At 48.4% G+C, this 17,135-nt stretch overlaps 1 protein-coding gene across 1 annotated transcript in view; it reads left to right on the top strand.

The window, feature by feature from the left end:
• LOC114069072 (exocyst complex component 6B-like) overlaps window positions 1-17,135 on the top strand; it is a gene marked incomplete at its 3' end in the record, with an annotated part of 107,072 nt that overhangs the window by 45,034 nt on the left and 44,903 nt on the right. Inside the window, exons 2-6 of the mRNA XM_027905614.1 lie at window positions 3,059-3,224; window positions 9,620-9,667; window positions 9,976-10,066; window positions 10,173-10,218; window positions 13,922-14,126. Of these exons, the coding sequence (XP_027761415.1) occupies window positions 3,059-3,224; window positions 9,620-9,667; window positions 9,976-10,066; window positions 10,173-10,218; window positions 13,922-14,126 (556 nt within the window). The remainder of the gene's footprint in view (window positions 1-3,058; window positions 3,225-9,619; window positions 9,668-9,975; window positions 10,067-10,172; window positions 10,219-13,921; window positions 14,127-17,135) is intronic.

Raw genomic sequence — 17,135 nt, 5'->3', positions numbered from 1 at the left:
TTAATGGCATAAACACACAGGGAAGATGATCTTCCTTTTAGAGGATTGTTTTTTTTTTTTTTGAGAGGGGGCAGCACCTTTAATGCCTTTTGAATTATCAGGGTAGTTCCCTGAAAATCCACATGGGCTGTGGGAGCAGGAGTGGATGTGCAGGAGAAATGGGATTTGGGGGGAAGCACCTGGAAGGACTTGTAGATCCCAGAGGAAGGCAGTGGGTATCCCCAGGATTTATCAGGACAGAAATGGGGAGAATAAAGCCCCAAGTGTGTTGATTCTGGGAGGGAAATAATCTGTACTGAAGGTGAGAGCCAGAGTTGGCCTCGAGGACGCTGGGAGTTGCTGGATGGGCCACACTGGACACACATGAAGGATTTGGGATCACAAGGATGGTTTTCCAAGGCTGCTGAAGTCTCTTGGCAGCTGAAAAATCACCTGAGGAAGTTGGATCTCTCCCAGAACCAGGGAGCTGAGGGTGGTGATGGTGGAGTTTGAACCTTGAGAGGTGTTTTAACTCAACTGGGAGGGAGAGATTTGTTCTTTGTGTGCCAGGAAGCAGAGTTGGAACCAGTGTGGAAGGTGATGATGGTGGAGTTTGGGATTTGAGGGGTGTTTTGACCCCATTGGAAGGGAGAGGTTTGTTCTTTGTGCCCCCAAACTGAGTCCTGACGTTGTCTGAGTGGAGAGTCAGCAATAATCACGGGGTGTGTTGATGTGATCGTGTTCCATCCAGGGCCAGCACCTGCCATCCCATAACATCAGAGTGGTCATCCTGGAAATTGGGAGTGTGTTGGGCCTGGCTTGGCTGCTCCCTGTTTATTTTTGTTTCGGAGGGAGGATGGAAATCAAAGATGTTGGTTCTTGAAGGGAGGATTTGGGGTGAATTGGGAGAATTCGGAAGGGAAAATAGAAAATCTCCTTAAATCTGAGCTTAAAGCTGACCCAGCATCTGCTGGGCTTTGTTCCTGAACACTAACTACTTCCTTTTTTTTTTTAAACTAAAGAATAAGAATAAAAAGGGTTTAATCACCAACCTTAATGTCTTAGATTTGCCATTTCCAAAGAGAGTTTTGCCTGGAGTTTGTAACTAATTTTGAGTTCCCCCCCCCCCCATTGACAGGTACATACATTCATTTGAATGCAAACCAATTAATTTTCATCCAGAATTACTGTGATTTTTTTTTTTTAATTATTTATACCTGAGTGCAAACACATCTCACCTATTTTAATTTTCTTGTTGGATGGAATTGTCCAACTTGAATTGAGAGTTTTGGGTCGTTGGGTTTGCTGAGACCCTGCAGCGAGGCCGTTCAGCACTAGATGGCACTCGGGCTCCAAATTTCAGGTTTTCCCAGCCAAAAACTCCTGGAAATTTTAGGGAAAAACCACCAGCACCACATCAGTGTCTTTCATGGAATTTGAGGGAGTTCTACCTCTTTTTTTTCACCTTTAGCACCAACCAGTGAGTGATGGAGGCAACGTGGTCACCTCTGAAGGCTTCTACTCCTGGGGTCTGGGTTATTTTACATTGAGTTTTAAACAGGTTTATTGGCAATTATTTGACATTTTTGGGGGCTTTTTTTTTTTTTTTTTTTTTTTTTTTTTTTTTTTTTTTTTTTTTTTTTTTTTTTTTTTTTAATTTTATTTGCATTTTTTGGGGCATCTTTGTTTTGGCCGCTGAGAATCTTGAACCCAAACTGTCGAACTGAAATTGCCTGGGCAGGTTTTAAAGAATAGTAATTAAGTAGATTTTCTGCAGTTTGTAGTCCTGTCTTGATATATTTTTTTGTGTGTATTTCCTTGAGACCTTTGTGGATGGTCCAGGGTATCTCATGACTTGCTGCAGGAGTGTGTCCAGTTGGATTCATGGAATTCTGATTCTTTCTGAAGTGTTGCTTGTCACTGTGATTAATAATCCTGTAAAATTTCATTCCTGTTACAGCTCTGCCATTCCCACCTTTTATCTCTAATTCCTGCCTGGAATCCAGTGTATAATTAATTTGGCCTTAATTTCTGACACAAACTCAGATTCCATAAAACTCACTATGAAAATCCTTTTGGATTACGGGAGAATTCAGGTTTAGGAGCCAACAGTGCTTCTCAAAATGCTGTGACTTCACTCCACAGAAAATACCTGTATTTACTGTAAGAAACCAGGAAAACAAGCCCCTGAAATCCCACATCCTTCCAGGGTGTGACCAGTTGGTCCCTCTGCTTTCTAAAGTAACATTTGGTTTGAAGGACAGAAATTTGGGTTGAGTTTCCACCTTTACACTTGGCCTGAAGCTGAGTGAGGGAAGGGTTAGGTGGGATATTGGGAAGGAATTCCTGGCTGGGAGGATGGGCAGGCCCTGGCACAGGTTGAATCCCAGAGAAGCTGTGGCTGCCCCTGGATCCCTGGAAGTGTCCAAGGCCAGGTTGGAGTAACCTGGGAGAGTGGAAGGTGTCCCTTGTGGACACCAGGGAGTGGAATGAGATGATCTTTAAAGCCTCTTCCAACCCAGACTGTTCTGGGATCCTTTGATTTAACTCTCCCAAAGATGACCTATTCCCTGGATACGGATATCCTGGACTGAGGTGTCCCCACCAGTCTTCTCCCTCTTCAGCTCTGTTGGTCTTCCATCAGCAGAGGTAACTGTGCTGGCAGAATTTGGGGTGGGAATGGGAATGGATTTTGACCTGTAGAGGCATTTTCCATGGTAGCTTTTACCTTTGAATCCCAAAAAGCATCCAGGATGTTGTCCAAGAGGAATTGCTGGACGTGGTGGTCAGAGGTGGCTGAGCTCAAAGACTTGGTTTCAGATCCACCAGGGCTGGGTTGGCCTGCTCTCATCCCTCAGGGAACAGCAAACTGGTGGAGAGGGAAGGCTTTGGAATAGAAACATTTCCATTAGAAACATTCTCAGTAGAAACATTTTCAAACCTGAGTTTGGGGCTCGTTTTTTGCAGAGGAAAAGCAGATCTGTCCCTTTTCAAGCTCATATTTTTTGGATCGTTCTTGTGAGCTGGGACAGTGACAGAGCCCTCAGGACCTTGACCAGTGTTGGCATCTCCTCTGCAGGTCCGTCTACGATGGGGAGGAACACGGGCGGTTCATGGAGAAGCTGGAAGCTCGGATCCGGAACCACGACCGGGAGATCGAGAAAATGTGCAACTTCCACTACCAGGGGTTCGTGGATTCCATCACAGAGCTGCTCAAGGTCAGAGGAGAGGCCCAAAAACTCAAGGTGAGAGGAAGTCACGGCCTTGGGCAACTCGTTTGGGTCGGTCCTGCTTGAGCCAGGGGGGTTGGGACGGGGTGGTCCTACCCCAACTGCTCTGGGATTTTCTGAAACCACGTGAAATGCCTGCCCTCCTTTTTGTCCAGGACATCTCTCCTCTGTTGAAAACAAATTTAAAATATATATATATATATATAAATATCTCCTTATTCTTCCTGTAGAAATAGGTTGCTCATTGAAAATTCAGCAAACTGGACCAGGGGGGTGCATTGAAAACACGAGAAAGCTTAAAGCTAAGCCTGTCATTTGTTAGGAAATGTGCTTTTCCTGAGGTACCTGACCCCAGTTTCTTAGGCAAAAATAAGTTTGTGGCCTTTAAGGCTGTGCAGGAATGTGAGAGAAAGGAGGAATTGACCTTTCTCTCGTAGAACTGTATTTATATGTGGAAATATAATATTTGTATATGTTCCACATAAATAATATGTATATATACACCTCAGAAAAGCAAGTTTTCTGGAAAAGAGGGAAGAATCCTACTTTCAGTGTGCTGACTGTGCTTTTAATACGTTCAATCATTAATTTAAAACCACCTCTGGCATTTCCTATATGTCCATCACAGGAACACCTTCCTGAGGGATGTGCTAAGGAGGATTCATCCAGCAGGATGAGACTGTTGGAAATACTATGAAATAAGTCTTTCCCCCCTCCCTCCCTCCCTCTTTTTATTTTTTTTTATTTTTTTTTTAAGCCATTGTTTGGAGCCAAGAATTCCACATTGTTTGTTTGCAAAGGCTTGGTGCTGGTTCCCATTCTGCAAACAGCTCCTTTGTTGGTGGCTCACTGGGAAGTCCATGCCTTGTCCCCTCAGGATCTCTCTTGATTTCCACGACTGTGTGATCCATAAAACGGCACATGGTGTGGGGGGGAAAAATACCCACAGAAACTTCTCTCTTGAAAGGCTGAGCCCTCTTTGTGAGGGTTTCCTCAGGGAATCATCTGTGGATCGAGTGGTGAGAGTGGGTTTTGTTCCAGCCATTCATCCTGCATTTGATCTTGGGTTCTTTCTCAGTAGTGCTGGGCTTTGAACAGACGTTGCAACCAGCCATGAAATAAAAGCCCTCCCTGTCACACCCCCAGGACGTTTCTTCACTCGTGTGCTTTTGGCTCTGGGGTGTTTTGGAGGATGTTCTGTGTGCTGGAGTAGCAGTGGTGTTGTTTTAGGAGGGCACAGCCTGAACATGAGCTGCTTGCCTTGCCCTGTCCGTGTGCCACACAACCCTCAGGGCTGGGAGGTTGGGTTTCAGGTGGCCCCAAATGAACCAGAACCCAATCAGGACCCAATCAAGACATCTGCTGTCCTTTTTTTTTTTTTTCCCTGAGAGGACCTGGTGCTGAAATGGGAAGTTTTATCTCCTCAAACGTGAGCTCAGGTGGCCAAGAAGCCCAAGGGCATCCTGGGTGGTATCAAAAATGTGGGCACAGGATGTGGGCAGTGCCTGACCCTGTTCTGGCCCTACTGAGGCACCTCCAGCCCTGGGGGCAGCTCTGGGACCCTCAGCCAGGAGAGACATTGAGGGGCTGGAGCGTGTGCAGGGAAGGGAACGGAGCTGGGAAGGGGCTGGAGCAGCAGGAGGGGCTGAGGGAGCTGGGGGGGGCTCAGCCTGGAGAAAAGGAGGCTCAGGGGGGACCTTCTGGCTCTGCAATCCCTGACAGGAGGGGGAAGCCGGGGGGGGTCGGGCTCTGCTCCCAACAAAAAAGTGACAGGACAAGGGGAAACCGTCTTGAGTTGTACCAGAAGAAGTTTAGGTTGGATATTGGGGAAAATTCCTTCCTGGAAAGGGTTGTCCAGCCCTGGCCCAGCTGCCCAGGGCAGGGGTGGAGTCCCCATCCCTGGAGGGGTTTAAAATCCCTGTGGATGTGGAACTTGGGGACATGGGGCGGTGGTGGCCTTGGCAGTGCTGGGGGATGGTTGGACTTGATGATCTTTTCCATAATGAATTTATGATTCCATGATGAGCAGAGGAGCCCCCCCTGCCATGGATTTCTGCAGGAGGCAACTCTGTGTTGTTTTCAGGAGGTGCTGGGCCGCCATTAATCATCTATTTATATATATATATATATAAAGAAACTTAATTGGAAATACATGGGATGTGTTTTTTAAAAGGCATCTCCTTAATTTATATGATATTTAAACCATAACATTTTTAAACCAAACCTTTTTTTTTTTTGCATTTTCTTACCCTTTTTTAAAAACTGTGAAGCCTCACTGGCAATTCTCTCTCCTTTTAATTTCTTACATGGCTTTCCCTTTACTTACAAGGGAAATCTTTGATGCTTTGGGATTTTTTTTTTTTGTCATACATCTTTAATATTTTCATATCTTGTACTGCACGTTCTTCCTCAGTACAGAGTGAGCAGGATGGTGGTGACCTGATCTCAGTCCTATAAATACATGGGACTGCTGGGTCTTGGAACAGTTGGAGCAGTCTGGCTGTTCCATCCCATAAAGGATCCAGTGGAAATGAAAAGGCCAGAGATGGATGTTATGTTAGGATGGTTTAACTGGAAAAACACGGCTCAAGGTGCAAAGGACCACTAAGTCTCAGGGCTGGGGGCCCTGAGAACTCACCTAATCCACCCAATCCAATCCAAGTTGTTGCCCAGAGAAGCTGTGGCTGCCCCTGGATCCCTGCAAGTGTCCAAGGCCAGGCTGGAGCAACCTGGGCTGGTGGAAGGTGTCCCTGCCCATGGCAGGGGGTGGAACTGGATGATCTTTAAGGTCCCTCCCAACCTAAACCATTCTGGGATTCAACTGTGTCATTCCTGATGGATTTTTATCCCACCTCTCCAGTGCTGGCCCTCCCTGAGGTACTGCTCTCCTTCCTTCTCTGCAAACTCTGGTCATGTGGATGAAAAGTCTTTTTTTGGTCCTTTTTGACTTGTCATGCATAAAAAAAAGGGATTATTCCATCTTGGTTTCATAGAATCACAGGATTGTTTAGGATGGAAAGAAAAGCTCTCTGAGATCATCGAGTCAAACCATCCCCCAGCCCTGCCAAGGCCAGCACTGACCCCTGTCCCCAAGTGCCACATCCACAGGGATTTTAAATCTCCCCCAGGGATGGGGACTCCACCCCTGCCCTGGGCAGCTGTGCCAGGGCTGGACAACCCTTTCCAGGAAGGAATTTTCCCAGGCAGCCCCAAATCCATCCCAGGGGATTGTGCTTTCCAGGCATCTCATTTTCACTCTCCTTCTTTGAAGTCCTTCCAATCGGTGGAGATTGGGGATTTTTTTTTGGTGGTAAGCGTTGTCTCTGAGCTGGGGCAGGGAATTGGTCAGCAGGGAGATGGGGCAGGAATGTTTCCTACGAGGAAAGGCTGAGGGAGCTGGGGCTGTTCAGCCTCCAGAGGAGGCACTGAAGGGACCTCATCTGTGTCCATCAGGGAGGGGGCAGAGGATGGACCAGGCCCTTCCCAGGGGTGCCCACCTGTGGGACAAGAGGAATGGGCAGGAACTGATCCCAGGAAGCTCCACCTGGACACGAGGAAGAACTTTGAGCACTGATCAGATTGTCCAGAGAGGGTGTGGAGTCTCCTCACTGGAGATATTCCAGACCCATCTGGACGCAGTCCTGTGCCATGTGCTCTGGGATGGCCCTGCTGGAGCAGCTGACCCGCTGTGGTCCCTCCCAGCCTGACCCATTCTGGGATTCTTTGAAGTTCTGAGTTGTGAGGGGGAGAAAATGGGAAGGGAGCAATTTTTATTGGTTGGTGCATCCAGAGGAAGGCAGATCTGATTAAACTGAGGAGCTGGCTCGGAGCTCAGGGTATCTCACCTTCACCTATGCAAAACCAAGCAGGGATCTCCCTGCCCCAGCATGTGGAGATGACCCCAAAGTCCAGCAGTGGATTCCTGTAGGGATTGGGTTCGTGGGGGGAGAACAACTGAGGTGGTGGTGAACGAACCCAGACTGGGAATGGGAAGTTTGTGAGTTGCCAGTTTGAAGGATCACTCCATAGTTGCTCTCCCTTCCTTTGGGAGGTGGAAGCCAGTGGCAGGTGGGTGTAGGACAGGGCTGGGGCCGGCACATCCCTGCCGGGGTCACACCGGTGCCCTTGGGTCCATTCCCAGGGTTCTTCTCCTGCCCCCTTTGCTCCTCTCTCTCCTCACTGTGACACTCTCTAAATGACTTCAGAGTGGTGTTAAATCCCCCCAGGCCCTTCTCTGTGCCACGTGTTCCACGAGTGGATGGGTGAAGTAACGACCGGAGCATCCCGTAAGCCCCCGATGTGATCCCGGTGTCTCGTCCTTCCCGTGTTCCCACCTGTTGTCTGTCCCCCCTTGCTGGGAGCCTGCCTTAGATTATCAAATCTCCTCATCTGAAAAGCCTCCACTTGGCTACAGGGAGTCTGTGTAAATAATCATCTCCTTTTTCTTCGTGGAGACTTTAAGAACAAACCAAAACACGACTCACTGCCCCCTGAAAACCCGGAGTGTGCGAGGGCAGACGGTCTCCTGACTTTTTTTTTTTTCCCCTGGAGCTGGGATTGATATGTAATTTTAATAGAAGACTAGTACAGCCTTGGCATTATTTTAGGAGCAGTTTTAAATTACCCTACATGGATTCCTTTTTCCTGGTGGGATTTTCAGGATATAAGCAAATAAAGTAATCTTTGGAAGAGATGCTGTGCCGCCGCTCGTAAAATCTCGATACATCGTGGAGGAAATGAGCAGTTTTGGCGGAGGGCAAAGAGCCAGGAGAGCTGAAGCTACTGCAGGAAGGGGGGAGAGATGCGAGGCAGATGCCGTGGAGAAAGTGTGTGTGGGGGAAATCATGGGATGATTCCTCTTTCTTCCATCGTGGGAAGCTTAAAAACCGGCGTGGCCGGTGTTGAAAGAAGAGGAAACTTGTGAGGTTTGATGGCTCTGCTGGTTGAGGCGACACAGTGGGAGATGACCTGGTGGAGGCTGGGTCAGTGTGGGAGACCCTGCAGGGGAGAAAATGGATCCTGGGTCAATTTTATAAATATCAGTAGAGAGCTCCCCTCCTGTCTGAGCTGTGTTTGCCTTGTGGTGCACTCAGAAAGTTGGGAGAGCATGGAATCATCAAGGCTGGAAAGACCTTTAAGGTCGTCAAGTCCAACCATCAACCCGACACCATCACCGTGTCCACCAGTGAATCGTGTCCCCAAGGGCCACATCCATGTGTTTTTTTGACAATTCCAGGGATGGGAACTCCACCACTGCCCTGGGCAGCTGTGCCAGGGATGGACAGCCCTTTCCAGGAAGGAATTTTCCCCGATATCCAATTTAAACCTTCCCTAGTGGAACCTGAAAACCGGGAACCTCTGAGAGATAGAGATGGGCCTGGAAATGAGTATTTACAGCTTTAGTGGCTGTGAAAGGAATATTCTGTGGAAAAAGAAGTAGTTTTATGGCTTATTAGTCTTGGACTGATGTGAATCCTGAGCAGTCCTACTGGATTTACCTTGGGAATTGGCTGCTTTTGCTGGAGACCTGGAGCTGGGCATGTTTGCTTGGAAGCTGGTGTAGTTTTTTTAGAAGATGGTATCTCTGTTTACAAACCTGCACCTCTCTGGACTTGAATGAGTGTTCAGGAGAATTCCCAAAGTCATCTTCCTACTTGCTGGCCAAATAATGGGTGAACTGCTAATTTCCCATCCTGATGTGTCCAGAAATCCCCTTTGTTCTCGTGTGGGTCCTCACTGAGTCACCTCATGCCTGGGGCTGGGAAGGGCTGGACCGGTGGACTAGTCCAGGGAACTGCAGGTTTGCCAAGTGGGAATTTTTTCAGCTCTTGAGTCCCAGCTTTATGGGATAATACAGAAAAATAGGAAGGAATACAGGCCTTTTTTATCCCAGGTGTATAAAAATACCTTTTTCTGCCAGGCAGGAGAAGGGAACCGGTGGAAGGTGCATCTGAAGATCTAAAAGAAAGTTTTCTGGCCGTTTATATAAATAGAAATAATTGTTTATAGGTAAAGCCCATGTCAAAAAGTTCTTTCTCACTGTGATACCAAGGAGTTAAAACCTAATTGTAATTTCTATGGTGTTGGGAAGGGCATTTAATTCCTCCACTGGCTTTTAAGGTGAGAATCCACGTGAGCATCTGGTAGAACGTTGGATCCATGAAAACTGCAGGGTTTTGAGGCTTCCATGCCACAGTTTTAACTCCTGATGCCTTTTACTCCTCTCCAGTGGCAGGGAGGGAAATCCTTATATTCATATCCTGAGTGGAATGAGCCACTAAAGACCTTTTTTCCGTGGAGTCGGAGGTTGGGTGAGGAGCGATGGTGTTTGTGCACAGTCTGGTTTTATGGGAAAACCACTGCCCTGATTTATTGGTGTGCTTTGTCTTTTCTCCCCAATATTCCTGCAGAACCAAGTGACAGACACCAACCGAAAGCTGCAGAATGAAGGGAAAGAAGTAAGTGATCCAATCATGGAATGTGGGAACGGGTTGGGCTTGGAAGGGACATCTCCCCACTCCCAGGTTGCTCCAAACCCCGTCCAACCTGGCCTTGAATCCTTGTTTCACCCTTCTCCCCATCCACAGTTTTTTCTGTTGGAGCCTGAGCGTTTAAAAATCCCCCTTGGTTTGGGAAGAATCCCCTCGGGAACGAGCGGCTCCCTGGGTTATCAGGGCAGGCTCGGTGCTCACCCTACAGTTCGGGTGGTCATGACCAGTGTGGATGGTTTTTAATGGGAATTTTTTTTCCCCTCCCTTTCCCAAAGCTGATAATTGCCATGGAGGAGCTGAAGCAGTGCCGGCTGCAGCAGAGGAACATTTCGGCCACGGTCGATAAGCTCACGCTGTGTCTTCCCGGTGAGGAACCTCCCAACTGCTCCTGGCCCGTGTGTGTGTGTGTGTTTGGATTCCTCCATCTCTTTGCTTTGTGCTCAAGGCTCCTGTGTTTCCCTTCTCTTTCCAGTGCTGGAGATGTACAGCAAACTGCGGGAGCAGATGAAATCCAAGAGGTAAATTTTGCGTTGATTTATCGGTGGTTTATTATTATAAAAAAAAAACGGTTGTTCGGCGCTGAGTAGATTAAAGAGGTTCCCAGAGCTTCCAAATCAGCCTTTCCAGGTTAGCTCCTCTGATTTTTGGCTGGTTCCCCTCTCAGTCCTGCTCATCCTCCGGGAACTGGGATGGCAGCAGGCTCAGATTTTGTTTTGTGTCAGATTTTGGAATGAAGGTGGATATTCCTTGTTTTTTTATGGAAGCTCCCTGTTGTTGTGCGTGCAATCAATGAGTGTTACCAACTTAATTTCATTCTGTGAATGCCATGATGCATAATCTAATAATGCCAATTCTAATACCACCTGAGAGATTCCAATGAGTGTGGGTGGAAGTGGAAACCAAACACGAGGATGGTGGAATCAAAAATAACTCTTCAGGAGAGTGAGCTGAGCTCCAAGGACTTGGTGTCCCTGATACCATGAGGTGTAAATCCAGGATTTTCCCCTCCCTGCATCTGCTGCATGAGGGATTAAACCATGGCCTGGGATGTTTGCTGGAATCCTGGGGGATGGTTTGTTTAAACAGCATGGAGCGACTTGGGAGCCCTGGGGGGTGGCAAATTGGGCAAAGAGCAGCTGCTGGGAGGAGGGAGGCTGGGAACGTGGCTCCAGCTGGATGCCAGGCAGGGAGAGCAGTGGGATCCCTGGCTGGTGCCTGCCATCCATCATGGGAACAGCCCAGAAGGAGCCAGATGTTTGGAACGAGGCGATAACTAATGGGATGGGGGGGGGGGTGTTTTTACACCTCTGCTCCCCCCCAGGGTCCTTGGGCAAACAGATAAGTGGAACTCCTGGAAGTTGGGCTGGTTGGAGGAGCCTTAGGGAGTTCCCAAAGCCGCTCCCCACGCTCCTCCCTCTCCCTCAGGATGGCTCAGGGCAGGGCAGGGGGAGTTTGGCCGAGTGTTTTTAGTGTGTTTTTAGGAACAGAGAGGGCCTTCTCTGCTGACAGATGTGGGGTGGGAGCTGGAGCAGAGCACAACCCTGGGAACTCCTGAAGGGAATCCACATGCTGCCCCATTCCCTGCTCTGGATAGTGTTTCCAGGGTCTGCTTCTAAGAATTCCATCTTTTTTTTCTTTTTCTTTCCCCTCCTCCTTCTTTTGTATTGGTTCATTTTGAAACAAATAGGAGCTGAAAGCCACATTTAAGGAATATCTGAACCCTTGGCTGTTTTTTTTCTCCCCTTCTTTCTTTGTCTGGATTTGATGGCTTCATTCACCAAACGCAGCACAGTATGTGAAGTATTTTTATTTCTGCACCCAGTGTCACTTGTAAATCACTTCAGGATGGGCAGCAAAGGGTTGGGTTTTGGGGTTTGGATGCACAGTCTTGGAGGAATAATAGGGTTTGTGTTTGGGGTGAATAAACCCTCCCACGTTTCGTTCTCCCAAGGCAAACAGAACGAGCTGGGTGATGATCATAACCCCAAATCTGTGGCCATGAGCTGGAGGTGGAGAATGAGGAATGGTCTGATCCCAAAGGAGTGACAGGAACCAGCAGAAGAAAGATTTTCTCCCCCATTGTCCAGAATTTAAGGAAGGGGACGGAAAGAGCTTTTCTCCCACGGCTGAGAGACAAGTGGAAAATGATGGGAAACCCCAAAATCTCTGTCTCCAGGGATTTCCCTCCTGGTTCTGCAGAACTCTGGAGGGATCAGCCTGTTTTGTTTCCTCCTGGGTCACTTGTCGTGTCCAGGCAGTAAGAAATGGAATTACAAAATCCCAGAATGGTTTGGGTTGGAAGGAACCCTAAAGATAATCCAACCCCCTACCATGGGCAGGGACACCTTCCACCAGCCCAGGTGGCTCCAACCTGGCCTTGGACACTTCCAGGGATCCAGAGGCAGCCACAGCTTCTCTGCCCAACCTGTGCCAGGGCCTCCCCACCCTCCCAGCCAGCAATTCCTTCCCAATATCCCATCTAAATCTCTGTTTTTCTACTGGGAAACCATTCCCCCTTGTCCTGTCTCTACAGTTCCTGATGCAGATTCCCTCTCTTGCTTCCCTGTGGGCCTGAGACGCTCCATGGGAAGGTTCATGGATTCCATGGGAATTCCATCAAGCAGAGCCTGGGTCTTTCCAGGTCTGACCCTGTTTATCAAAATCCTGCTCCCCCCACTCTGGGAGTGCTCCTGGGATTCAGAGTTGGGAAAGAGGTGTCCCCCTCTGGGAGGCTGCTCAGAGGTGTCAGGGGATGTGACCTGCACCCAAACAACACCCTAAAATACATAAACCCCCACCCCAACCTGTGTTTATTCCTCTGGATTAATTCCTGGCTTTTCCCTGCGCTCCCAGATTTCTCTCCAGAGAGTTTTGATTTCGGTTCAAGTGGTTTCTCACTCCTTTCCCAGTGTAAACACCGGTTGGGTTATGGGGTTTGACTTCTGCTGTTGGGAGCAGGACAGGCCACTCTGGTTGGAATAACTGCCCTGTGGAGCTGCCTGGGGCTCAGGCAGGGATTATTTTGGGTGGGAAGGTGAGTGTCAGGTTGTTTTCACTGGTGCCCATCTGTTTCTTACAACTGAATATTATTTCTCCCCCCAAAAAAATTCAAGGTGTGAGTGGTAGATTCTGGTGAACAGGATTGGCTCTGGGTGTAATTAGCTAAAATTGCCTTAATTCACCCTCAAGGTGACTGACCTGGGGTTGGTCTGAAATATATTTTATATATTTTGTATTTATTTTCCACTGTTGATGCTTCCTAAATGGTTCCCTGGTCATTTTGTGTGTCCTTTGATCAGATTTTTTGGTCAGAACAGCAGGAGTATCTTGAATCTTCCATCTCCATTCAGGGCGGTTCCATATTCCAGCAAACAGGCAAATGCTGCGGATTCCCACTTTCCAAAGGGAAAAAAAGATGGGTGGGAATTTGAGAAAAATTAATTTCTTAGACAGATTTTCCATTTAGCATCACGTGCCAGGCTCTGAAATTTGCTTTTCTGCAGAAAGGGAGGGTAAAATGTAAGGCCATTAGGAATTCATTGTGCACAGGGAGGGAAACCTTGGGAATCTTACAGCCTTAAATTTATAAGTTACATTTGTTTTAAAGGAGGGAAATGAGTTATTTTGAACACCGTGAAGGTCACACACCCCGTGGTACAGCAGCAATTCCTGGAGAGGCAGGAGCTTGGTGGAAAATGTATCTGTTGAACACCTAATGTGGGATTTGGATCCATATTTCCCCACTTTGTCTAAGTAAAAATCACTTTGGATGGAAATACTTTTAATGGTGTTTTAGGAGGATTGGAATGGTCGGGAGGAAGGTGGGATCAGACTCCTGGTGTCCAGAGGGAAGGGGCTGAGCTCTCGTGTCCAGGGTCTTTCCAACACCATAACAAGTGTCTGTGTAGGTCTGGATCTGTTGGATATGGATGTGTTGGACACTGGTTTATCAGTTTATAGGATTTTATGGTGTATTGCCACCTCCATGGTTTTCTCACTGTCAGGGGTTGCCAGCCTGGTGTGGAGGGAGGTGTCCCTGCCCATGGCAGGGGTTGGAACTGGATCATCCCTAAGGTCCCTTCCAACCCCGAACACCCCATTATTCTAAACTTACAGAGCTGGAATTCTTAGTTGGATTGACTAATTTTACAGTTAATTCACCTTTTTCGAGGGAAGAGAGGATGGAATTGGCTCCACACGTCCCTTCCTTGTTGTCCCCAGGCACTACCCTGCCCTGAAGACCCTGGAGCACCTGGAGCACACCTACCTGCCCCAGGTGAGCCACTACCGCTTCTGCCAGATCATGGTGGACAACATCCCGAAGCTGCGGGAGGAGATCAAGGAAGTGTCCATGTCAGACCTGAAGGATTTCCTGGAGAGCATCCGGAAGCACTCGGACAAGATTGGAGAGACGGCCATGAAGCAGGTAGGGCTCGTTTGTGTGCACACGCTCCGGGGGCTTTTTTTGGGGGGGCAGGATGGTGGTTCAGTCGTCTCAAAGTTGTGCTTTTCTGCTCCCCCCCAAGGCAGTAAGTTGGATTTTGGAGTCGTTTTGCTGCCAGGTGAAGCCGTGATTCTTCCTTCCGTGGGTGCTCCCGGAGTTTTTTAATCTCAATTTTTTGTACTGTCACAAAGCGATGATCCAGTTTTCTCATTGCCTTCCCCCACCTGGATTTTGCCGCAGGCTCTTCGTAACTTGGAGCCTGGGAGGTGCAGTTGGTGTTTGAAACTCTCATTTTCCACTTGCCATTTGTGCTGCTGTGCCCGGTTGGAACTGGAAGAGCTGGAGGCACCAGCATTGATCTCCCAGTTTGGAGAAAAGCAGTAGGAGTTCAGGAACTGAATTTAATTTATTTTGCATCTTAAGCTGGTTTTGGAGCGCTGGATAAACTCGGATCGGGGCTGGATTGCCTTGGCCCAGCACTTGGTGCCTGTAAAAGATGAACCTGATGAATTGAACATCCCTGTGTGGGTGTTAAATCAGAATTGCCTCTTCCCACCTCCTGTTTAATATTCTAGTTTCGAGTTTCAGTGCAGTTTATCTTGTCACAGCTGGGGAGCAAAGCTCCCAGTGGCTCTTAAAAAGAACTTTGCTACTTTGATGAAATTCAAATCCCCTGGCAGTGAAATGTTACCTCGTACGAGCAGTAAAACACTTCCTCTGATAGTGATGGATGGCTGGGATGTGTTGATTTGTGGGAAGGGCTCTTGCCATAATTTTTCACGAGATGATAAAGGTGGTGCTGTTTATGATTAGAGGTTCAAGTTCAATTTTCCATCTTATAAACCCCATCCTTGAGGATTTCTATTAATTGATTTAATTTCAAGTACTCCCCACGCCTTGTTTTTCTTCTCAAGCCTCTTCCTGGTATTTTGGCAGAGCAAACCAAACCTGTTCTTGTGGCACAGAGGTGTGGGGAGATGCCGCTTGGCGTCTGAGAGTTCAGCAAACCTTTTTATTCAAACCAAAATCATTTTGTCTGAACGTGCAGAAAAACACGCCATGGCCTGGCCGTGGTTTGGTGGAGCCACCAAGTGCAGGGTGGCTGTGGCTGGGGGGGCGGGGGCTCCAGGTGTTGGATTTACCTGAGGCAGCAGCTTCTGGAGCAGAATTGCTTATAAAAACGCTCTATTTTTGTTCACTGTGGCAGGCAGAGCTGTTTTGGAAGGTTCCCGGTTCGGTGATCTCGGTTGGGTTTGATGATCTTGGAGGTCTTTCCCAGCGTAAATGATCCTGTGATTGCTGGCTGGAAAGGAATAGGGGATTGATTTGTTTGGTGTTCAGTCAACCCAGCAAATATACTCTTTCAATAAATAAATAAATACATTTAAGTTCTCTTAAGGGTATTTAGCAATTTTAGACACATGAAAAAGGGTGCAGATGTTTTGTTGTCCTGTAGTTTCCCATTTCATACTCACGGTTCTGGGAGAGGCATTTCAACCTCCTGGCCCCTGGTGGTTTTGATGGGTGAGATCTTAAAGTCCAGCCACGTTTCTGTGGCTGTTTAGGTGACCAATTCTAAAAAACTTCCATAATTTCCAATACCTTTTTGATTTTTTCTGCCCAGAGTCAGTTCTGTAGCTTTGTGTTTCCATCTCTTTCACATCCATGGTGCGCTTTATCCCTCCTGCTCTGCCTGGAGCTCTGTGGATTCTCTATCTCTTGCTCCAAAGGAGTCCTGTGGGCTGTCCTGGTGTTTCCCTCACCACTTCTGACCCTTCCTCCTCCTCACAACAGTTGCCTCCTGCAAACCAGGGGAGGCACTGATGGGTTGGGGGGAAGTGGCTGCTCCTGCTCTGCCCAGGTCCAGGAACTGGGGGCAGTAGGTGAAACCAGCTGGAAATGAAGGAGAGGGAAAGCTGGTTCTTCATCCTGTGGGTGATGGACCTGTGGAGCAACTCGTGCATAGTTTTCAGGGAATCCTGGAATGGTTTGGGTTGGAAGGGAACTTAAAGCCCATCCACTCCCACTCCCTGCCACGGGCAGGGACACCTTCCACCAGCCCAGGTTGCTCCAACCTGGCCTTGGACACTTCCAGGGATCCAGGGGCAGCCACAGCTTCTCTGGGCAACCTGTACCAGGGCCTGCCCACCCTCCCAGCCAGCAATTCCTTCCCAATATCCCATCTAACCCTGTCTGAAATCATTCCCTGTGTGCTGTCCCTCCATGCCTTGTCCCAAGTCCCTCTCCAGCCCCTTGTCTTTAATTTGCCTGCAGATGGCACAGGGAATTTTACATCCTCAGTCTCCCCCAAATCCCTTGTTTTCTGCTGGTTTATGAGAGGGCTTTGCAGCCTTGAGAAGGGGTTTCCTTCACTTCACCCTTTTGTGGGAGCAGAGTTGTCTCCCAGCTTGGACTCCGTGGCTGGATCGTGGATGAAACTCAACTTGCCACTTGCAAGCCGAGTTGGAGCGACGCTGGAATTTGAGCAGGTTTATTCCTGGACAAAAAAAAAACCACACCCCGAGCTGCTGCTTGGATGGAGAAACGAGAGCTGAGGGGTCACTTCCCTTTGGCAGTGCCGACAGCAAGGGGCAGGGTGTCCCCTCCCGGGATCGCCGGGTCCTTCTCCTCGCTCTGCTGGCTGTGATGGAGAACGGCCCTGGAACGGGAGCCGAGCTGGCAGGAGGCCTGGAGAGTCAGGGGAGCCGCGATTGGCAGCTCCGTCCATTCGGTTTAAATTAGCATCATATAAATTCTTTTAAAATTGTTTGATTTCACCAGCGGGAATGGAAGGAGGCCTTGATACAATGGGGAGAGGAAATGGTGTTTTTGTAACATTACAAATCTGAGGCCGACGATGACAAGGGCTGAAAATTTCATTTTGTGATAATCAGAAGGATCTGTCTTGGAGCGCTCGGAGCCGTCGCTGTTTCTGGCCGGGAGTCAAGGACTGGGGGGAGCTGGATGGGGGAGAGGTGGGTGGAAGGAGTG

Source organism: Empidonax traillii, unplaced genomic scaffold (genome assembly GCF_003031625.1).
Source record: "Empidonax traillii isolate 1590-97213 ecotype Southwest subspecies unplaced genomic scaffold, ASM303162v1 scaffold1178:size161317, whole genome shotgun sequence".
Classification (NCBI taxonomy): domain Eukaryota; kingdom Metazoa; phylum Chordata; class Aves; order Passeriformes; family Tyrannidae; genus Empidonax; species Empidonax traillii.
Note: the sequence above shows the minus strand (reverse complement) of the source record. Positions and strands in the feature narration are given on the sequence as shown.